General features: G+C 46.7%; 1 protein-coding gene and 1 non-coding gene across 2 annotated transcripts; one reads left to right on the top strand and one right to left on the bottom strand.

Annotated features, from left to right (window-relative positions):
* Nucleotides 1-2,713: 2,713 nt before the first annotated feature.
* LOC146208609 (uncharacterized) lies at nucleotides 2,714-18,648 on the bottom strand. The gene is made up of 4 exons (XM_084587302.1): nucleotides 18,399-18,648; nucleotides 3,408-3,475; nucleotides 3,011-3,187; nucleotides 2,714-2,867 (listed from the first exon to the last, which is right to left on the bottom strand). The coding sequence occupies exons 1-3, from the start codon at nucleotides 18,645-18,647 to the stop codon at nucleotides 3,139-3,141; spliced, it is 366 nt and encodes a 121-aa protein (XP_084443428.1). The 5' UTR covers nucleotide 18,648; the 3' UTR covers nucleotides 2,714-2,867; nucleotides 3,011-3,138.
* A 145-nt stretch (nucleotides 18,649-18,793) lies between these two features.
* TRNAE-CUC (transfer RNA glutamic acid (anticodon CUC)) lies at nucleotides 18,794-18,865 on the top strand. Its single transcript has one exon. It is a non-coding gene; the product is annotated as a tRNA-Glu (tRNA).
* The last annotated feature ends 4,464 nt before the right edge of the window (nucleotides 18,866-23,329 follow it).

The raw sequence follows: 23,329 nt of genomic DNA, 5'->3' as shown, positions 1-23,329 counted from the left end.
GGAAGTCACGACTGAGTTCGCCGTACTCAAATTAGGTTGGACTACAATTTCGGTCAAATTCGGATCAAGTCAAATTTTGCGGATCCGGGAACGAAATTTTGGGAGCGTCCCAGTAAATATTGAAAGTCACGACTGAGCTCGCCGTACTCGAATTAGGTTGGACTACAATTTCGGTCAAATTCGGATCAGGTCAAATTTTGCGGATCCGGGAACGAAATTTTGGGAGCGTCCCAGTAAATATTGAAAGTCACGACTCAGTTGGCCGTACTCGAATTAGGCTGGACTCCAATTTCGGTCAAATTCGGATCAGGTCAAATTTTGCGGGTCCGGGAACGACATTTTGGGAGAGTCCCAGTAAATGTTGGAAGTCACGACTGAGTTGGCCATACTCAAATTAGGTTGGACTCCAATTTCGGTCAAATTCGGATCAGGTCAAATTTTCCGGTTCCGGGAACGAAATTTTGGGAGTGTCCCAGTAAATGTTGGAAGTCACGACTGAGTTGGCCGTACTCAAATTAGGTTGGACTCCAATTTCGGTAGAATTCGGATCAGGTCAAACTTCGCGGGCCCAGGAACCAAAATTTTTGGGTGGTCCACCCAAATCTAGAAATGATGACTGAGTTGGCCATACTCAAATAAGATTGGACCTCAGTTTTGGTTAAATTCGCATGAGGTCAAAAATCGGGAATTGGCAGGTTCAAATTTTGGAGCTCTCCATCTAAATTTGGTTGCCACTGCTTAATTAGGCGAGTACAAATTTGTTTTCACCCCAGTTGTGGTCAATTTCAGACAAGGCTGAATGTTGGATTCTAGATGGTTGAAGTTTGGGGATGTGGAAAGACTATACAGGACACATGCTGGTTCTCCTCCAGTCTCGTCCGATGCCCCGATTTTCCCGTTGCGGTGCCTGAATGAGGGATCGCGGCATGGCAGAAGGAGCTTTCGGCTTTGGCTCAAGTTCCCCAGACAACACCAACTCCCAGGGACGTCCCGTTTAAATCCCTACCTCCCACATCCTAACAGGATAATCTGCAGGACGTCCCTGCGAGCTCCCTTCTGGGCTATGTTCAAACCTGCAAAGAAGGATCTCCTTGGGATGTCCCATTTACTTTTCCTTTTATAAGACCATGCTAAGATATTCCAGGGCAGTTGTAAGGGATCATGCACTCTGTCACACGAAAACGAGTGAACAAGAACCACACAAATTCGCTTGAAATGTCAAAAACAAAAGGCATCATCACTATAACTAGAAATTGGCGCCATCCCTGCTACAATACTCAACAGTTGCTAACTAAATTTCAGTTGTGCTTTTCCAAGAGTCCATGTTGGGTGGTTGCCACTGATTGTACATTGTTTTTTTCAGAGCATATGAACAGCGAATGTAAACTCATAACTACATTAGCTGATGCATGGGAATTGGTTCCTTTGGAAAATATATAAAAGGTGGTGACGAAATATGCTGCATTACATGCAGCCTACCATGATATGAGAGATGACGTTCAATATGAATCGTGTTCGCAAAAAGGGCATATGCCAATTGCAACAGTTAGACGTGGCGCCCAACTATCACGGGGTACAACGTCGTGGCGCCCAACTTCTCCGAGAACACAAACCAGCTCTAACTAATGGCTTTATTTTTGTTGTCGACGAAGAAATGAAGTGGCTCAATTAACAGAATGTGGCATGGGACCTTGGTTAACTGTACAGCTAACAAAATATATAACTATCCAAGGGATTATTTTATATATCTTTGCACATATGCAGTGTATTGCTTGCACATATATCAGGACACCCTTGTGGAATATTTATAGAAGTGCTTGAGGCGTGTGGTAATCTCAAAATTGTGACTCCTCTGTTATATGTGAGTATGCGCGTAATTCTGTGTGTGAAATTTCTCAAGGATCGCAAAGTTTCCGCTGTATGTTTTTTGTGCATAGTATGCGACACCCAGTATATAGGCAAATGCAGAAAACGTGTATAGTACAGGTTGGAGCATGCACTGTTCAATGGCCCCGAATATTGCTTTGCACGTGAGCGTTCATTGAGTAAGTGAAATGTTTTTAGCCAAATATTATTGTATTTTTGAATCGTTAAGCACAAAAATATAACAAATTTGGGAGTGGTCACCTCCAGCATAGTGGTCTTTCCAGTTGAAATTCAACTCTGCCTCCAATTCTTTCCAAATCATTCCTGCCCTGTCTCAATACAAATTAAAGATGGCAACTTGAGTGCTCATAACACCATGAGGTGAGATTCATATAATTGCATGCTTCTTACGAGACCTCTACAAGACAGGGCGTAGAATAACAAGCAGAGGAAAATCTAAATAATGTCCCAATAAGCTCCTGAAGTACCCCAAACATGTCCCTTTTCGGTATTGTTTGGCACATCCTGAGGAAGTCACTTCTTGTTTCATTTAGGATGTTTTCGGGATTTTTGTGGGACTTCCCGGACTTCCCTAGGACATCCGATTCTATCATATTCGGAATCCATGGGATGTCTTTGGGACGTATGTGTGTTGTCTGGGACGTCACTTCAAGCTCGCCGACAACAACAGAAAAGCATCTCATGCTTAAAAATTTCTGTTTGAGATACAGGGTCGAATTTCATCAGCACAATTTTTTTCTTTCATTCTAGAAGAATTCTATTGTTATCTGGACTTAGGTTCATTGGAATGCTTATAATTCAGAGAAATGCGCAACAATGTTGGAAATATTAGTCAATTTATTAGCGTCATAAGAAGTTGAAACTCGAGATGCATCATGGAACGGTTGTCGAGGTGAGTACGTGGAATCATGGCCCTGGTGTCGTTCAGCGCCTCTTCACATGAACCAGCATTTTCAATGGGGTTCCGGGCATCCCGTATGCTGAAAGAGACAATACGGGAGCCTATTATCTCAAGTACAACAAACACTATACTTCCATGTGGACAAGTTGTCTCGTCCTCCAGATTTTCAAACACCCAAGAAGCTTGGAAGCTTCGTAGGCTATTTCGGTGGACTGCACCCACCTGAGTACACGGTCGGTGATTGTCCGGGAAGGATCTACAGTCAGGCTCACAATGGACCCCTGACAAATCTCGCAGCCTTTCCTTATGGGTGTCCGGAGAATTCACGTTGTAAATAAAATTGCCACCAGTTATGTTGATGCTGATTGGCCTCTGTGCCTTCCACGTGGCTTCCACAGCCTGTTTTCGACAAAACGTGAAAATACTGTTAATGAAACACCGCACTAGCCTAAATAAACCCGAGACCATGGCACAGAAAAACGGCAGAATCATTTAGTGCATATGTAGCATGCCAAGCGCAATGAAAGTTTTCCTTTCTTAAGGTGCTAGCATTCCAAGGCCCCTTTCTGGTACTCCAAAGCCGCTTCAGAAGACAACTGTCTTGATAAAATAGCAATACCTGGAAAATGACATGGGCTTGGGAGCAACCAAAGGATTCCAGTCCGCTACTTTCACGTTGAAAGTCCACTAAGGAAGAAGAAATGGAATTCATTACCATCCGCGCATACAAAAAATAAAGCAGCGGAGACATGATTTGAGTAAAAATAATGCATCAAATGGGCGCCAGGATAGCTCCATATTAGTGTCTATAAAGTCGGAGCAGATAGCTCTACAAATTAGATCGCAATCAATTGAAAACTTCATGATCAAGCTAGGCTTCAGCACTGTTGAGCGAGATAGGGTGCGGACATCTGGAAGCGCCCTTTTTAACTGCATAATATGTTAGGGCTGATATATACCTAAGAACACTGCATCGCATTGCTTCTATTGTGGTTCCTTAAGGAAATGATGAGAAAACCCGTGCAAATAATTGAGCACCTTGTATATTACATGTAGCTCAAAGTAGATCTGGTAAATGATCAAAATGTGGATCGTTCGACGCGACAGCAGAAAAGACCTTTTACCGAAACAGACTTTCAGTTGTAGCTAACTGCGTCACTCACACAACTTAGGCAACACAATTATTTACCCCCTAGGTCCAGTTCGGAGACCACCAAAGGGCGCCTTGAGCGAAAATACCGCACAGCGCACAAGAAGGGAACAAACTGCCTTGGGTTCCCTTGTTCCCTCACCACCGATAAGCGTGAAAGAACGTATCCATGGTCACCGAGGAGAAGTTTATGAGGGAGCGGTGTGTGAGTCCTTCGGACTCCACATGAGTTTAGAACACCTAATAGCTAGTCAATTCGTTGGAGGCTGAGCGACTGACCAACCCCGTTCTGCACGAACGATCCCGTTCGTGCCATGACGCCACGGAATATCAGCATCTTAAGCCATGGTTTCATTTCGTCTGCACACAGATCATCTCACCAGGTGTGATGGTCACTTTTTCAACGTTCCAACGTCCATACTGGTGTGTTGAAGTTGCCTTGGTCTGAGCCATGTCGAACGGTCAAGTTTCAGTAGCAAGAAATATCGGTAACACAGGAGGGTGCAGATCGCACCATTTATATTCCCGCCAAAATCTATTATTTTTTTATCACGTCAACGTTTTCCACCTTACAGGCTCCTCCCCTTTCCTCACTTGTCTATACCTACGCCATATCAGATAGAGCAGATAACCGTTTTGATATTCATAACAGAGATTATATGTGTGTGTGACGTAGTGATTTTTTCTTCTTTCTCATCTACCTGTATCAATTTGCCTGCCCCTCCTTTCAATGGCCCTAGTGAAGCGTGAAACAATGGAGGAAAGAGGGCTTTAGCGTGAATAGCACGTCCTTCTACATTTATCGGCATGGAGGAACTGATAGACAACGTTCCCGCCTCCTCGCCTCCCCACCTGCCCGCGCTCACTTCGCTGTTCATGCCTGGCCAGTCGGCGTACCGCGCACTTCAGTCGGTGAATGCTGCAGCGAGACCCTTCCACCATGTCTAGTTTCCCGCGCTACTTTCATTTCAGGACGCTATATTAAAGTGTCCCTCTGACTCTTTCAATCCCTTTTGTATTTTTAACAAACACAAGCAGTCAGAAAGCCGCACGCCATCTACGCCGTTTCTTGACACGGTTGTGTCGGCCTAGTTTCCGTCAAAACTGTCCAGAGCTCTACAGTCTTCATCACTTCGGCACTTCAACATCGGTTCGTCTGCGCTTCAGGGATGTTGGTGCAGGGATATTTGCGTCGGTGATTCTTTTTGTGCTGATGGCCGTCGAAGAATTTGGAACAGCGCAGTGCTACCTTCACGGATTGCGACAAGCACTGCTACACGCTTTTCGACGAGCCGCCGGGTGTGCCGGTGGACTGGACAGAACTATTATTTCGTCACCATTGTTGGTGAAGCAGTTACCGCGTTTGGACCGCAGAAGTGTTGGTTTATCGCATTAACGGATTATGCAACTGTACGTAAAAATTAATATTTTGCTGTTGTGTCATTGGCCCAGAAATAGCTTTTGTTCTGCTTTCTGAATTCTAGCAGCTTTCACCAAATGAATACGATTGAAATAACGACAAATGCATGCCCCTGTGATTGTCAATTCGTTTTTTGATATATAAGGGGTATCCTTTCGTTGTACTGTTTGCGGCAATTATGTCTAGGATTATGTGCTTCAAATATCACCAGACTGCTAAGCGTGGCACGTCTGGTGAATCTACACAGGCTTATATCTGAGTAGTGCGTATGCTGTTATTATAAATATGTCATATATGTTTCAAGAAAAAAGCTCTTTTTAGATGAAGGTAACTTTCCTGTCGAAGGAAACTGTGTCAATAAAAATATACAGAATGTGCCTTCTGTTCTTTTTGTGCTGCTGACAATTAACTCGACCAGTAATAATAAATGTTTTGGAATAGCCCGACAGCAGCATGGTGTATACGATGACGTGCGTTCTCTTTCATTCCGTCCCAAGGCTTACACAACGTCACTTTGCACTACCGCAGTGTTTGCAGTGTGGTGGTGCTAAAAGAAATCATTCCCACATAGGAAGGTCAGCAAACCAACCGTGCATGCGAACCCAAGAAAAAGCACGGTGGTGCGTCGTGCGGGCAGACAACAGACAACAGGTTGCTTTTCAGACCCGCTCCGCACGTATGCGGCCGCACCGAGACGACTGGTCTGGCATCCTTCGTCCGCAGAAAAGTTGACTCAATCTCGACTTTTTGCCCGCACGTGCTGATCAGCAAGGACGACCGGAAAGAACGAGGTCCTGACGTCATTTTTGTTAAGCCGGCGCGGCCGCGCCGCGACCGGACGCTGCAACTTCTCTCTTCCTCCTTTACCCTCTGTATTCTCTTTCTCCGCGACGCTCACGTACCTAGGGCCCTTAGCAACGCCGTTGCTAGTGGCCCGTGTTCTCATAGCAACACCGTCGCCGTTGCTAATGGCCCGACTTGGCTAACCCTAAATTTTGACGTCACTTCCGCCACACTTTCTCCAATGCATTGGGAATGGCAAGGGCCTCTCCTAAATTCTTTCCTTCCTCCATGACTGTATATGATTGATGCGCTAGACCTCACTGCTCAATCACACTCCCCTGAAACGACCTAGGTTAGAAAGGGCAAGCATTTTCCATACCGACAATTTGCAGCGTTTTTATCACCTTTTGTGCAAGTAGAAAGGGTTCTTATCATTCTTCAACCGTTGTCCTTATCTCTGCAGTCCTTTGAACTGTTGACGTGTGCGGCCATTGCAACCATATCGAATACAGCCCTATCGCCTTTAGTTGCTTTGTGCGCAGCGAGCTCGGCTACCTGCAGACAGATGTGCCACCTCGGTCTATTTCGCCCTGTTCGTTCATGTGATGCTTTCGGAGCCGTGACAGCTACGACAGTGCTTGTTTTCATGTTAGCGACATTCTTAATGGAGAACAGTGCACGGATACCCTCCCATATTGCGACGAGATCAACTAAGGCTTTCACGGGCGCCGTCGGCCGTTATCGTGAACTATGGTCTAATCGCTTCTGTTGACGGAGTGTTATCGTTCAGTTATGCAGCACACTTGTGGGGAGAAGACAGAATGTGAAGTCACACTCCTTCCTAATTTTGTTCTTTCTTTTTCTTCCACGGTGGTAACGTGTCGACCAGAGGAAGTGGGCCGGTATACCGCTGTCCGCCAACTGAGTGCCCAAAATACGTGTAGTTTCATGCACCGTTTCTTTGCTTTGCAGCTGTGGCAACGGTCGCGCTGATAATCTATAATTTTAAGTTCAGCGGAGGGGAAATGTATCAAGAACAAGGGCTACATTTTGCACATTTTTATTGGCATTGTTACTGTCCCTATCAAACTTATGCTGTCAAAGGCCTATGTACGATGTCAAAATGAGCAACACGAAGGTAGACTCCTCTGTTCACAGTTGAAGCTGCGAGGGCAGCCGGAGTCAGTTCTCCTCTCGCGGCCAGGAATCGAGAGGATCGCACAGCATCGCAAGACTCCCTCTATGGCCCTGAAGACAAGATATACGTGATGCAGACTGCGCAACCTCGAACTTCGGCGCCGCGCACATTTATCGCTGTGCTATCAGGGTGCCGTTGCGGTCTGCACAGACCTTTGCATGTAGCAGGATATTGTCGGAAGTGTCTGTTAGTCGCATTCGGCCTTCCAATGTATCATATGGGTAGTAATGGAGGGTCTGCAAAAATAAAAAAAATCTGAATGTTTGGAAAATAAACTAATTTTTTTTTCTGCTTTGAGCTTTAAAGTGGTTTATAGGCGCAAAAAGAGAGAGAGAGAGAAAACAGATCTGCAAGCTTTGTAGGTGCTAGCGAAAACGGTATTTTCACGCTCTCCCCATCGTCATCCGGAGTCGCTGCAGGGCGCACAGCTTGGCAGTCCCGTTCAGGATCATTGGGCGCTTCATACCCCTGCGCGCCTCTGCGCCGAACGAGCTGCCGGTATGGGAGCGAGATTCCGTTCTCTCAACGGTAGGGTCTTCTGAGCAGCGTCAGCTGGCGACGGATTGAGGAAATATTGTAAATATAAATAACAGCGCATTTAAAACCCGGCTGTACTCGTTGCTTCAATGGCGCTATGAATTGACATATCTACCTTAGCGCTGAGCGAATAGAACATCTGTTCAAATCCTCCAGGTGTAACTTTTTTTTTCAGATTTTTTTAAAGCGCAATGCTAAAATAATCTACCAAGATCTTTCTAGGGGGCTGTTCCCCTTTAGGTTGCATTATGTGATGTTTTTCATTCTTAATAGCCGCAAAAACCAGCCGTGAACAGAGCAACGCGCTGATAGCATCACTACGGTAACACTATTAAATTAGCTCCACCGTCATCATTTCCTGCCTTCAGTGAGTGTATGTTACCTTTAGGTTGCGTTCAAAGACACCTCTCGGTAACAATCGCTGTTTAAGCCTCTCAAAGGCAACCAGTGAGGAGAAAGAAGTTGCGGGACTCTACCGTTGAGGAGACGGAATTACGCGGTATGCGAAGAGGGCATGTGCTATCTCTAGCGTCTCCGGAAAATAATGCAGAGGCATAGCTACAGTGTTCTATCAGCACCAGTCAGCTCGCTGGCGACGGTGATCTAGCTCTCTGAGCGCTAGAAACAGGAAATAACAAGCGTATACGCTTGCCGACCACAATGTTTCACTTTGTCATTTGTATCATCGTTGCTAATTCGCGCTAATTTCGCGTCTACATATCTTCACTCTTTCCCCTGGTTAGTGTCTTTAAAGTCGGAGGTATAAGTGAGAGCAGCCTCCTATCGGGTTTTCTACTCCGCACTGTCAGAGTTTAAGCGAATCAAAGGCAAAGCGAATGGGGAGTGATTATGTTACAATACAATCTGGCACGCATAACATGCAGATTAAATGCGAAGGGAACCAACGGCCACAGACATCAAGGAAATCATTGTTTTGTTTGTGTTTTGCTAAATGTGAGATAATATTGTATTCATGCTATAATCGGTTAGAAAGTAGAACTACCGGATATCGCTGGTAGGTTCCGAGCCCACGACCTCCGAATTATGCGTCCGGTGATCTACATACTCAATCACGGCAACGGCTTTTCTATTGTCTATACATTTCGCCGAAGCGGCACCGAGCGAGATAGGACGACAACGCATGGGAGGCGTAACAGGTACATGGAGGAAATGATCTGCTTTTTACCCCGCAAGCGCGGCTTAGCTAATGTGCGCTAAGCTTATATCATCTTTAAAACTACACAGCACTTCTTACTTAGTTGTTATGGCTCTGGGCACCGCAACACGCCTTCCAGCTTCAAGCACATCGTTGCCGGATTTAACCGTTACAGCATCTCCATGCCGGTCGTGGGGAAGACACAATAGTCCAGCATTGATAGGTCTATATCCTCCCCGTGTGTGAGTTTCAAAATGGGTAAATACACTCATAGACGGTCAGCAGGCTTCTGCTGCTCCTTCGCATATAGCTCTTCCCGTTCGCGTTTAATCCGCCGTTTCTTCGCTGACTGAGTTCGTCAGGCTGCTGCCGCTGGCTCTTCACAGGCATGGACTGGAGAGCGGTTGCAGTGGCACAAGAAGACTGAGCAATGAACTAAACTGAGAATTTTCTGTCGCACAAGGTCAGTAGTAGCTCTAGCCCTCCACAAGCGTCACAGTAGCTGTAGCATCCGCCGTCATGTATTGGCAGCTTTCGCTAGCTGAGTGCTCCTCCTATAATGAAAGTGTTAGGATGTGTAGGATACTTAATTACTCCTCCAACCCAAGCGACCGTCGAAGAACTAGCGACAGCTTGGTGCTTTCGGCAAGCGCAGTGACAGGTATAGGTGGCAGCACAATCGATCGATAAGAGCTATAGAATGTGAATCAACAGCAGAACCAATGGCAGCCTGCAAATGAAGTCTTGCCGTGCCCCATTGCACGATCACCAGCCAATGATTCTTTTCTGCGTATCTTTATTTCACCCCCAGAGAAGGAAAGATAGGGAAAGGGTAATGTCACTTCCCGTCCCTCCGCATGCCTCTGCTATCTTAAGCCACGTGACAGTTATAAGCCAATAAACTACAGCATCCTCGCGCGCCGGCGCCGGGGAAAGTGTATAAAAGCAATTGCTTTTGCATGTTGTTGTGCGCAGCACTGAACTGGGCGAGACGCGGTGCAGTCAGAAATGACTCAAAAATGTGCGCTTTGTTTCTTGGCCCTAGCCGACCGGTTACTCTAATTAAGTATACGTCTCAGTGGCTAGAGTGCCTAATTTGTCACATCTTTCAGAGATGTTCCTAAGCCATACCAAGCGTCCTTCGTGCTTCTATACCTACTTCGTCCTTCGAATAGGAGAGCTCCGAATGCCACAAAGCACCGGCATGCAGACAGTGAGGTTACCTCCACGTATATCGCGCGCGCGAAAACCAGCAAAGGTGTGGTGAGTAATATTTCGAAAGCTACGAAATTTCTTTCACGTGCATATGTGGGCACAAGTAGGTATCCTCTTTTGGGATAAGTCTTATTCGTCTCCTAAGTAAGTACAAATGTTTATCTATGACCAGTAACGTCAATATTTCTCGCCAGACCGGCAACAGATGTTGCCGGCAAAGCTTGAAAAGCCAAGTCCTCTGCCGGACTTTCAACACTGCCTATATATTTCAGAGCTTGCCAGTCAAAGCTTCGTGTTAAAGAGAGGTACTGACGGCCCCAGCATGCACTCCTACCCTTCCCTCTATTTTCGTACATGCGTACCCCGCATGTCTGTCGATGCACCATGTCTTTCCTCGACGGGCCGGCGTTCTCCTCCACCGCAGAGTAGTGCATACGGATCAAAAATCGTAGTCCGTGTCGTTGTAGAAAGCAGGTATTGAAATGGAGTGTTTCACAAGGCTTGTGTAACCCATTTTAATACGGGTCAATGGTCGCCACATTCACCTTCATTAAATGGCGATTTTTCTCGCGACGGCTTTACCAAAAGGTATAATTAACGTATCATGTAGCGGATCGTGGCATATGACAGCAGCCAAAACCTTGTTAGCCCTAATCAGGCACGCAGCACACCATGCGTATTATTATTCCCATGCTCTTCTGTTCTTTATTCGTTCAAACACATCATTCTTTCGACACCGAATCGGCCTTCCTGTCGACCGAGTGTACGGTTAACTCGCCTATATCATTAAAGCTTCACTATACATGTTACAGATTTACAAATGGCGTACACGATGAGCAGGCATATTGCAAGCCTTAGCACGACTATATAAGTTTGCCACTGCATTGTGTCAGCCCATACGTTCACCAGAGCGAGCATGCATCTACCCTCCCCCTCTGTCTTCCCGCTTTCTGCGTTTAAATATAGAGGCGAACTGCGGAAAGCGCCTATGTACACGATATCATTGCGCGTTAAAGATCTTCAGTCGGTCGAAATTATTTCGGAGTACCTCACTACAGCGTCCCTAAAAACCTGATTCACTTCATGACCCAAACGGTACATACCAATACCCGCCTTCAGAGCATTCGACTTCCGTCAATGGTGATCTTCAAAGTGCGACAATTATTGCGTATTTCGCTTATTTGTAGGCCTATCAATCCATGTTATACGAGTATGCATGCACACCTGCAACAGGGACTTCCACATTTAGCAAATAGCACACACAGTGTGAAGCGCTATTACACGGTTTTACTCATGGAGTTAGATAAACGTACAGGAGCGCTGCATGCCCCAACGCATTTGACACATCCCGATAGCGTCGATAACGTCACGCACTTATCATTTTCACCTGCTCTATACGTCGGCGCTCGCTCTCTAGCCAACACACTCGTTTTTACATTTTCTTCCTTTTAACGCTCTTCTAGAAGACAGAGGTATTAATGTAGATGCATTACCATTGCCAACATAGCGGGCAAAAGAAATGCTATAGCAAGCCATTGCCAGGGTGTTGATGCATATAGTCTGTTGAACAAGCTGCGAAATTTCGTCTCGTGAATTATGAATCTCCTTCCCTTGCTGAAAATTCGGCATTATTTAATTTGCTGCATAGCGCAAACAAGACGGGGGCTGAATCCATCACGTTTGTGAAGTGTTCGTTAGAGAGTCTAGTCCCTTCTCGGAACGCCCTTCGCCTTGTGTGTGTCAGCTATACCCCGTCTCTCCCTTTATAATGCCATCATTATTAAGACATTTTCAACCAGCTGGCTTGGCTTAAGTTGTGATACGATGTCCTCGGCTAGGAGTGGATTGTATTCATTCACGTTTTAAGCACTACGTCCACGTTATGCAACCCTGTCTTTCTTCTTCTTTCAAGCCATTCTGTCGTCTTTCATAAACGCGCAGTGAAGGTGACAACCTGGAGCGAAACAGTTTATTCGCGCTTCCTTTTTGCGTAATCTTATCATTCTACGAACACAGTCTGTTGAGCAGGATTATGACCCGCGATAAGGCGATCTGAACCTTGAACTACGAGAAACGATAGCACCCATCGGCATAATTCATTTGACACAGACTGATAAAGCTAGGCTGAAGTCACGCGCTCGGCGTTTCGCGCTGTTCTCCATATACACTTCGCTTCTCTCGCCGAGGCACTGTCTGTACGCTTCCTTCCTCTTAGCGAAGCGCTTCGCAAACATATTTAAATCGACGTAGCAGCAGCGTCGGTATTACTGCGGAAAGAAGTGTTGCTATGAACGGCAGCCGCAGAAACGGAAGAGCTATACAAATGTCAGTGAATGAGTTGCCCTGAAAATAAGTCCAGTTGAGGTGGCATAATCACGTGTGTTTCTGGAAGAGGTTACTCATCTATTTTGCGAGGCACTACCCTCCCAGTGGGCTGCAAAGAAGATATGCAGGCGATGTGAGTGGCTACTGCGAGACCCTCTCAAGTTTCTTCAGACAGCCAGACGGGCCCTCCAGAATGACGTCTCTTGTGTACAGGCTAACCTGGCTTCCATCGACCTCATTGCGCGCCCCAGGGGAGCCGGCTCCGGAATATTTACATTCAACTTGTCGTGAGCCTGCCATGGAGAGAGTATATGAGGTACTTTTACTTGCCGAACGACCGGAAGCTTACTTAGATCTATTCTGGGGAAGATTCCTTCAGAGGGTCAGTAGCATTAGACAACGGATCCTAGCAGGCGCGAACGGCGACATAGTATCCTTGTCTGCCTCATAAGTCCCTGAACATCTATGCCTTCTCTTGGCGTCCATCCCGACAACCTGTACCTGGTGTAAGACCTGGCAAATTAAAATAAATTTTTCTAAGACTGTGACAATGTCATTTTCTAATAATGAATTTACTTAATTGTTTAATTACACTTTCAATGACTTATCCTTGAGCAAGGTTTCGGACTATAGGTATCTTGGCGTCATATTTACCACCAACATGTCCTGGTCGAAACATACCAATTTCGTAACCGAGGCACGCTTTCACCAGTGCTCTCAAAGAGACGAAGTTATTAATTTAATATTTAATTCGTCCAATACTAAATTATGCTTCTCCTTTCTGGAATCGTCATGAGCATTGTGACATATTAACCTCATTGAGAGCATACAACGAAAATCAATGAGGTTCATATATCATCGCTATAATCAACATTTTTCACCCTCTCGTACCTTGTCTTCTATGAACCTAACCTTTCTATCCGTATGCCGTCACTAGTCACTGAAGTTTCTTCACTGCATCGTCAATTTTTCTTTTCGTGTCTCGCATCCCGTCTGTATCCTTCAAATACTTCTTCGCTCAAATAAGAGTCACCATAACCTTAACATTAGGCCTTACTTTGCTCGCACTGATAATTTCAAAAACAGTTTCTTTTCACGCACTACTCAATACTGGAACTCAACCGGTGGAACATTTATTGGTCACTGCCATTAAACTGTTTCCAGTTAGAAGTCAATTCAACCTGTCATTATGTATTTTATTGGTGTCACAGTGTATTGCAGCATTCACCTTTTGGTACTGTATCTCTGTGCTGCTGTTGTGATATTCTGAGTTACATTTTTGCCCTCTGACTTACTTCATGTCAATTAAGTTCTTATTGTTTGTTTGCTTTTGTATGAAGTTTACATACGTTTGTTTAACCCACTCCTGCAATAGCTCCATAAAGAGGCTGCAGTATGTATGTACGTGTAATTAAATAAAATAAATAAATAGATGTCCCAATGTATATAAACGGCTCCTTGTCCGTCTTCGTACTGGGTGCTCCTGGACGGCAGCTCACAGATTACCCTCTTGCAAGGAGGAATTCACCCCGCATCTGTTCCTCCAGTTGAGCCAACGAAATTGCGGAGCGCCTTCCGGGCTCCTGATACTCCCTCGACTTGGCCCGAATATTCCTGAATAGCGGCAGCGGAAGCCTTGGACTTGCGGCCCACACAGACCTTCCCTTCCTCTACCTAGCCCGTCACCAAGTGGCAGCTCTCCGGCCCTTCCGAAGTTAAGATGGGGATGCCTTCAGCGTCGTAAGCCGGGCCGCTATCTGCGATGTCAACCTCTGCGACACCAGAAAAAAGAACGATTCACCAATGAAGATTATTTCATTAAAGATGTTATCAGTTAAACAATCTTCCGCTTTGCATTTCTCTTCAATTCTTGATTACATTTGTTTTTTTCTTTCACGGACTGCGTCCGTTTTTACTTCAAGTAATAATCTGGCTTTCGATCGCACTGGCTCTGGTCGAACCACCACCGATGCATGGTGTGAACAGAGGAGAGTTAAAATAGATGTGAGAGGAAGTAATGAAAAAGGCGAGAGTGTTGTGCAATTTATAATGCTCGCGCGCCATTTGTTGGGGCAGAGGGGCTTTCAATGGCTGCCTGATGCCTACTCTACCATGCCACTGCAAGAAAGAAGATATAAAACGGCAACATAGACTATTGCTATACTCGCTTGATTACTATTGCCCCAATGGTCATCTATCTGATTTCTTACATGCCCAGTTTCATGCCGTTATAAGATGTCATGTTACGCGTAGCACCACATGTTATTGACAGCTGGTGCAAGCGTGCCTTGAGTCGTTTAGGGCGTACAAGAACGCTAAAGGGTCGTGAGTTGGAATACCAGCAAAATTCTTGAAGTTTGCTTTGAACGCAATTAATATCCTTATGATGTTCAAGCATATGAGGCATAGGACCACTTTTTATTCGCGTTACATTTGATGATTTACTCACTTTCCCCCATGCGTGACGTCACGTTACCAATGAGCGCTTAAATTCCCGCGCGAATTCGTGCGGCTGTGACATCATCAACATGTTGACCAATCAGAATTATTCGCTCCCGGCCAACTACGTCGGCTTTTTTGCGGCACATAAATCTTCAGCTAATGAGTAACATTTTCTAGTTATCACTCTTTATGTCACTTCCGTGCATGACCAGGCCGGTCGCGATTTCTTCGGTGGTCATGGCTGTCCAGTCAAGCCGCAATTTATCCTGAGGAGCTCAGCTGACTTTCAAGACGACGCTTCCAATGCGTGAGACCGCACCATCCTGTCTGTCATTGAGGATTCCGCGATGAGAGAAGATCTCAGATTGAGGTTACAAGCCTCGGAAGCTTCAACGAAGAAGAGTCAAGGTGCACCAACCAGGTGAGACATTTTCAGCGTGATTAACTGGACGCGAGCGTCGTGAGAGAGGCGCTCTCTCCGCTGGACTGGAATAATTGGCACTACAGATTGCTCTCAAAAGCAAACCTCCTCTTCCACCACCTCGACGAGAGAGTTTCGGGATTAACGCCTGTCAGTTGTGCCTTGCCCTCCCAAAGTATGTGCTTATAGGGCAACTCCGGTGGGTTTTTCATCATTTTGTGTGTTTAGTTGAATTACATTCCTCGGCATGTCCTGACCCCAACACAAAAAAAACGTTTTTTTCTAAATTCCAATTAGAAGTATTTTTAAAAAAGAAAAGCAGCAAATCGAAACTGAAACTGCTTTCATGGCCAGACACGACGTCCCGGTTGATGAAGTGGGGACGTCACACTCGGTATTAGATAAACACTCGTACGTGCGTTGGATGGTGAAAATAAAGTATGGAAATCATGACGCACTGCATAAAATGTCTGAGGTAGTTCAATATAAGCCTCTCAATTTCATAACCACGCGGGAAGTGGACAGTAACACCGATATACTGTTTGTGACGTCAGAAGCTCTGTGTTGCCCGCAGAAATACTATCAACTTAAGCCATGAAAACGGTATATTTTAAAGCCGTGTTGCGCGTGAATGGATCATCGTACGGCACCCAAATTTTGTAGAATGCGTCAAGACGGAGAGAAGAACCAATGGTAAAATTTTTACTAGAATATTAGAATGTCAAAAAATCTCCGCAGTTGCCTTTTAAGCAGCCTTGTCATCTGAACCCAGGTAATGTTCTTTTCATTAACCCTGCAAAAAACGCTCTGATGTAACTAAGGTTAGTTTCTCCAATTAAGACACTGATCTTCCGAAAGCTGCAGAGACAATAAAAATTTGCTTTGTAAAACGATCCGCGTGGTCTCATTGTTGTATGGCCTACATAAGATGGTAACTTTGATCACGCTTTGCAGAAAGCTGCAAATGATACAGCCTTTATCAGAACCATTATTATCATACATTTAGCCCGTCGGGCTTTTATTAGGTGCGGCCTAGGCAACATTGTTTTTAATCTATATTTTTTTTTACTTGCCTACACTAAACACTGTTCCCATGAAATGCAGGAAAAACATAAACCTAATTGCCGGCTTTCGAGTATTGATCCTAACTTCCGTTCCAAGTTTCTTTTAATGAAATCAACATCAACAACAAAAAAGACTCTCACATTGAAGTCGACCATAATAACAGAGACGTGTACTGGTTTGCCGGACGCCTCCAGCGCACGCGCAGTGACTACACCTTCTCTCCGCTATATGATAAATCTCGCTAATAACAATAATTCTCCTAGTACAGTAAGTGGGTACAAATTGCCTCTTAGAGGTATAAGTCGATAAGGAGAATACAATCCGCCGAGAGCATTCACTTGAACTGGGTGGTCGTTCCTGGGATAACTATATTGTGTGTGTGTGTGTGTGTGTGTGTGTGTGTGTGTGTGTGTGTGTGTGTGTGTGTGTGTGTGTGTGTGTGTGTGTGTGTGTGTGTGTGTGTGTGTGTGTGTGTGTGTGTGTGTGTGTGCGTGCGTGCGTGCGTGCGTGCGTGCGCGCGCGCGCGCGCGCGCGCGACATGAGAGACATGGTAGTTTACTTTCAGTCCCGTTCAAAATTTTTAACACATGGTTCAAATTTATTGCTTTTGAAACGAAAGCTTCACTATAGCCATGTATCAGCCAATGTCAGCCTGGTAACCCGCTTGACCTTCAACAAGCCAGAGGTCGTCATCATCATCAGCCGGATTATGCCCACTGCATGGTGAAGACCTCTCCCATATTACTCCAACTAACCCGGTCTTGTGCAAGCCGCATTCACTTGACCTCTGCGAACTTCTTAACCTCTTCCACCCCCCTAACTTTCTCCTTCCCCCTGCTACGCTTTAGAATCCAATCTCTTACCCTTCGCGATCATCGATTATCCTCTCTTCGCAAGATATGTCCTGCCCTTTTCTTTTTCTTGATTTCCACTATAGAATGTCATTAGCTCGAGTTATTTCACCTGGCTTACTCTGCACGCTTCCTACCATTTTCCGTTCTATAGCTCTCTGTGCTGTCCTCAGCCAGATGTCACAGTGTGGTTATATAGATTAACCATGGTACCGTGTATCAGCCACTTGACCTATAACACTTGACCTTTGACGGAATATACAGCATCACGTGTTTCCTCTCGTAGTTGATGGCGTCCTCGACTATGTGTGCTCATGTCTAAAGCCAAGTTTAACCAAAGCAATGCCAAGAAAAACGACGCTCAGCCATTTTTTTTTTCCTCTGCTTGCTTTCGTTTGTTTTGTATAGCTCAATCGCGGACCACTGCTGCTTATAATCATGATTCTGAGCTTATTCACGCTCTGCACCCGAGTCGAAAGGATCGCACACTTCCATAGCCATTCGCTCACTGCGCCGATGCACAGACGCTCAGCTCTCACTATAATATATGGTCATAGCTAGCTTTCACATTGGCGTCTCTCATAGCCTGAGTTGGTTTGGAACACTAAACCCCATAAACCAAATCTTTCACGTCGTCGCCACTGAAACATGAAAAATAAAAGCGGCACACGGACGGCGCCGATCGAGTCGCCCGGATGCGCACATGTACACGACATTCGATGCGCGCCGACCAAACCGGCCATAGATAACCAAAGTACCAAAGAGAACCGCTGTCTATGCGGGAGCAGGCACAGAAATTGACAATATAACCACGGCCGCTCAATGGAGGCGCCTCCATTGAGCGGCCGTGATATATCACGCGCGCAATTTAAATTCAGCGCCATAAAGCAAAGAGAACGTCGGCGGCTGCGTGCGGTGGCGGCGCGTCGATTGCCTTGCGTCACTTTCTTCTAGCACTCTACTTGCATTAAGGGGTCAAAAATTGCCACGATTGTAGTCCTCGATGGCCAGCAAGCGAAGGAATATTATAGAGGAAAGATTCCGTACCTTCGTCGGCGGCGTGCTGTGTAGTGAGAGAACGCCCAGCGCCGGGCGGTGCGTCGCGGTCGCATAGAGAAAGAGATCTCTTTCTCTATGGCGGTCGTGATTGACTGGCCCATGGTACCCATGGCGGTTTCTCGCTCGCCCGGCAGGGCAAGGACTGCTTTTTGTAAGTGCTCCAGTTTTAACCCCCTCTGGACCAACGTAAATATCAAGGTTAAGAACGTTCATGCTTCTGAAGTGTAACGTGCTCATGACGAAGCTGATTCGGTTTGTTTTGTAATGACCTTATTCTCGGCGATTATTAAGAATAGAAAAAACATTATAAAAACAGCATAAGCAAATAACGCAACGTGTGAAAATTAAGTACTTCTATTATTTGTACAACTTCCTCACGTATCTCCGGCATGGTCTAGTGGTTAGGATACCTGGCTCTCACCCAGGAGGCCCGGGTTCGATTCCCGGTGTCGGAACGCACTTTTTTTTTTTCCTTTTTTTTTTTTTTTTTTTTCTTGCAAGCTCCCGTTTCACTTACCCACATTGCGCGCCGAACAACGTGGCAGAAGGGCACGCCTCTACTGGCGACCAGCATTCTATCAGTACTACGTTTACGGATGAATGCCTCCGTAATCAGTCACTGTTTTCTCTTCCTTACTACTTTGGTGTGCCACCGATTGAGCGGGAGACTGACCATGCACTAAGCATGATGAGTTAATCAATCTTTTTTCATGAACCCCGTCCCACAAGCACGGCCGCTGACCAATTGACTCCATAGATTCAATCAGTGAGAGGTTACAGTCGTAGGTGCCCATACGGCTTTCGTCGCGAAACAGCGCAAATTATTCGGTAGAGTGTGCCTTGTTTCACGTAGGATCAAAAAGTTTTATTAATTTTTACAGTCTTAATTGGATGCTTTACCGCTTTCATAATCCTCGACACAATACGCATTTGCCCCATCGTGCGCAATGAAGTGGAGGTCCAAATACCTACAGTTATCTGGCAGAACGTCCTATCGCTTCCCCGTGGCCTGTCACACTGCGCACAACCTTGTTCATCCATTGCATGCTTGAGACCAGCTCCCCATTACATGGCTTTCTTTTCTTCATATTCTGCGGGATTTTTCTTCTGTAACATTATTTTTCTTTTTTTTTTTTATGAACGCGATGTCAGTGGGCGTTAAATATCCCCAGGTATAGTTGAAATTATTCCACAGCCCCTCAATACGGCACCTCTTTCTCTCAGTTCTTCCCTTACGGCACCGAGAAGTGTACGTGTGACAGATACTGCGCCAAGTTCTTCTCCTAAAATACCAAGTTACAGTTTATTTAGATATAGAAAACAATTTTTGTTGGGCTATATATACAACTTTGCAAACCACACGTGGGGTCTAGTAAAAACAAACAAGCACAGTTTATTTGTATATAGAAAACGCTTTTTGTTGGGAGATTCCTGTGCGGTATACAACTTTGCAAATCACACGTGGGGCCTGATTGACTACAGGTTGAGCAAAAAAAAAAAATACACAATTAAGCATATATGCTTAATTAATTGCACAATTAAGCATATATGCTTAATTGTGCTATGCCTCATTAATGAGGCGAAAATTAAATAAAAGATACCCTGAGTAAGTCGAGGCTAGTGAAAGCATGCACCCGCGGCTTCACGTAACCTTGGCTAACGTGGGACAAAGTGTTCCACCTCCGTTTCTCATGCTCTTTTCCGAGCCTAAGGAGGTTGAGCTTCGGCTCATGAACACTGACAGGTTACATTGGCATAATAGTTTCACTTCAAGGGATAGATTCTTTTTACAACGGCTCTACCAGCCAAAAGCTGTAAAACCTTTTCCTGCTCTCAAATATTCTCATAGAGTCCGCTGTTCCAGCACGCGGTGTGGTCTAGGCACATTTTATTAGAGCCTCTTTATTATTATTATTATTAGTGTTAATTTACAGTTACCGCGATATATTTGGTACCAAAGTGTGCGCGAAGGTGCGGGGCATCGACCGGTACCAGTTTTGACCAAGCGGTACGTGATTCTCCCGATTTACGAGGACTTTTCTCTGGTGCGGTGCGGACTTTTCTCTAAGCCTAACGTCGGCCTACCACGAGTACGGTCACCGGTGGCGACGGGCTCGGCCGCTAGGCCTAACCCGGCGACGAGTACGACCAAGATGGCGTCCGAAATGGAAGTGGCCACGTCGATGGGAGACAACATGACGTCAGCACCGAGCATCGGCAGTCTCGGCGGGCGTACGTGCATTGAAGTTCAAGGAGAGGACATTACACCGGAAAAAGTCGAAGGCTGGTCGGCCTCCGGCAAGCGCGTCAAGCAGATCATGGCCGGCAAGGAAAACGGTGAGTCCGCTGCCATTACTCGCCAGTCTAGACCCAAGACTAGGGCCAGCTTTGCTAAGAGAGTTGCAGCTTCGGTAACGAAAGCGGCGAGGATGCCGATGGACATGCCGAAGGAAGACACTAAGATAGCCATGAGACCACGGGGAGGTCTCAACGTAGCGAGAACTGAGGTTTCAATAATTATGTCGGCCGTCATGACGGCGGCTCGAGTAACGAAGGAAGAAGCCAAAGCAGACACCATCTGCACGAACGCGCAGCAAAACATCATCGTGGTCAGCACCCCGGACGAGAGGCGTGCCACGCTGTACTCTAAGGTCAAAACCCTTAACGTAGGAGACAGGACATACGAAGTCAGCGCCTACCGAACGGCGCCGGACGGCACGGTCAAGGGAGTCTTCCGAGGCATAGCCGTAGACGACACCCCGGAGGAGATAGCCGAAAACATCGTGAACCCGTGCAACCCCCTAGCGGTGGAGGCGCACAGAATCGGCAATACAACCACGGTGATAGTACTCTTCGCAGGAGAGAAAGTACCGAACTACGTCAAGTATGGCTCGATATTAGTCAGGTGCGGGCTTTACCGCAAGCACTTTGACGTGTGCAGGCAATGCGGCAAGATCGGCCATAGAAGAGACGTATGCCCGAATCCTAACACCAGAGTATGCTTCGGCTGCGGAATCGCGAACCCCAGCGAGGATCACAAACGCGAATGCAAGCCCAAGTGCAGGCTCTGCGGGGGACAGCATCCAACGGGCGAGAGGGAATGCAAGAACAAGTACAAGATGCCGTATGTGCTCAAAAAACGGCAATGGGAACGCAAGATGGAAGCCAGGCAGCAACAACTGGATCCGAAAAGCTTTCCGCCGCTGCGAGAGCCATCTGCCGAGAGACCCCGCGGAGATTCGAGGCAGCGCGATAGCAGCCGCAAGAGGGACAACAGCAAGGAAGGCAGGAGCGCCAGCCGCCACAGACCGTCGCAATCGGGGGAAAGAGTCGCCTGGGCCGAAACAGTCTAGACAAACATGGCAGAGAAGAGACAACCACCGGCGTAAAACGCCACGAAGAAATTCCAAGAAGAGAACGGGGTGGTAATAAAAGCCCTAAGAGACGAGAACGAGAAGCTAAAGCAGAGAATCGCCGAACAGGACGCAACCATCAAGGAAATCAACGCGAAGCTAACGACATTAATTGCGATGCAGCAAAAGCAGCAGCTGCCGCCGAAGCCCGCACAAGAGAGGAAACAAGAAGAGATAACCGAGGACGAACCAGAGGTCGAGGTGGACCCGAGAGCCACGAAAGCGGCGGGACCGGCTCCCAAGAGGAGAGCCATAGAGGGCGCCAAGGAACGAAAGACAATGGAGAGAATCGAAAAACAGGACGACAGACTCGACCGTCTCGAGACGATCAGCAAGGTAACCAACGAAAGCCTTACTGCGCTCACGCAAACGGTTCAGCAGATGACAACGAACATACAGAGCACGATCCGGAACATGATGGCGCAAACGCAAGCACAGCTGCAGACGCAGATACAGGCACAAATACAAGGTATGGAAGCACAGATCATCGCCAAACTGCAGCAATCATGGACGGGACAGCACGTACAGCAACATCCACACCACCAGTGAGAGACCTCTTGGTCTGGCACTGGAACTGCAACGGCTTTACCGGCAAGAGAGCGGTGCTGCAGCAACACTTGCACCAACTAACGAGGAAACCAGACGTCATAATGATTCAAGAAACACACAGCGAAGAGACGCCGAGACTGCCGGGCTACCGATCGCACGACAGCCCGCCGAGCAAAAGGGACACGTCCAAGGGCAAGGGTAGAGGGGTCTGCACCTTCGTTAGGAAAGGGATCACCTTCGTGGAACACGAAATGATCGGCAGAAGCGCCATCGAACACTGCACGGTGGAAGTAATCACGGGCAAGAAGAGGAAGGAGAGCACTTTCCTGGTGAACGTCTACAGCAATCCGTCCCACGGACAACAGAAATTCAAGGCGCTGCTCCACAAGGCAACTTCAGTCGCGGGGAGCAATACGCTCGTAGTGTGCGGAGACTTTAACGCTCCGAGCCAAGACTGGGGCTACATCAGAACGACGGTCAAGGGGAGAGAGCTGATGCAAGACGCTACCGACGTCGGACTGAACCTAATCACGAATCCGGCCTTTCCCACCAGGATCGGCACATCTGTTACGAGAGACACAACTCCGGACCTTACCTTCGTCAAAACTGACGGAGGATCAAGAGAAGCGAAATGGAGAAACACGGGCCAAGAGCTGGGCAGCGATCACTACATCGTGGAGGTCGTCGTACCGCTCGAAGGCCAAGGCAACACCGGCATAAGGAAGCATCGCATTACGGACTGGGACGCCTTTCGAAAGGCGCTATCCGCGGTGCAAGTGGACATTACGGACATCGAGCAATGGGCGGCCAACGTCGTTGAGACGACGGAAGGAGCCACCAAAGAGCTAGAGACGGACGAACGGATAGACAAGATGGACAGTCGGCTGGCCCACCTGATAGAAGCCAAGCAGTCCATAAAGGCGAGGTGGCAGAAGCGACGAACCAACCGAAGTCTAA

This window comes from Amblyomma maculatum, chromosome 1, assembly GCF_055883805.1.
Source record: "Amblyomma maculatum isolate TAMU_Amacu chromosome 1, ASM5588380v1, whole genome shotgun sequence".
Classification (NCBI taxonomy): Eukaryota; Metazoa; Arthropoda; class Arachnida; order Ixodida; family Ixodidae; genus Amblyomma; species Amblyomma maculatum.
This window is presented reverse-complemented; position numbering and strand designations above follow the sequence as displayed.

Excerpts from the sequence above, each read along its gene's own strand:
- LOC146208609 (XM_084587302.1), bottom strand. The coding sequence starts at position 18,647 with ATGAGCACGTTACACTTCAGAAGCATGAACGTTCTTAACCTTGATATT. Across the intron at positions 3,476-18,398 it reads ACAGCACGCCGCCGACGAAG|TGGACTTTCAACGTGAAAGT; the intron begins GTACGGAATCTT and ends CTTCTTCCTTAG. Across the intron at positions 3,188-3,407 it reads AAGCCCATGTCATTTTCCAG|GCTGTGGAAGCCACGTGGAA; the intron begins GTATTGCTATTT and ends TGTCGAAAACAG.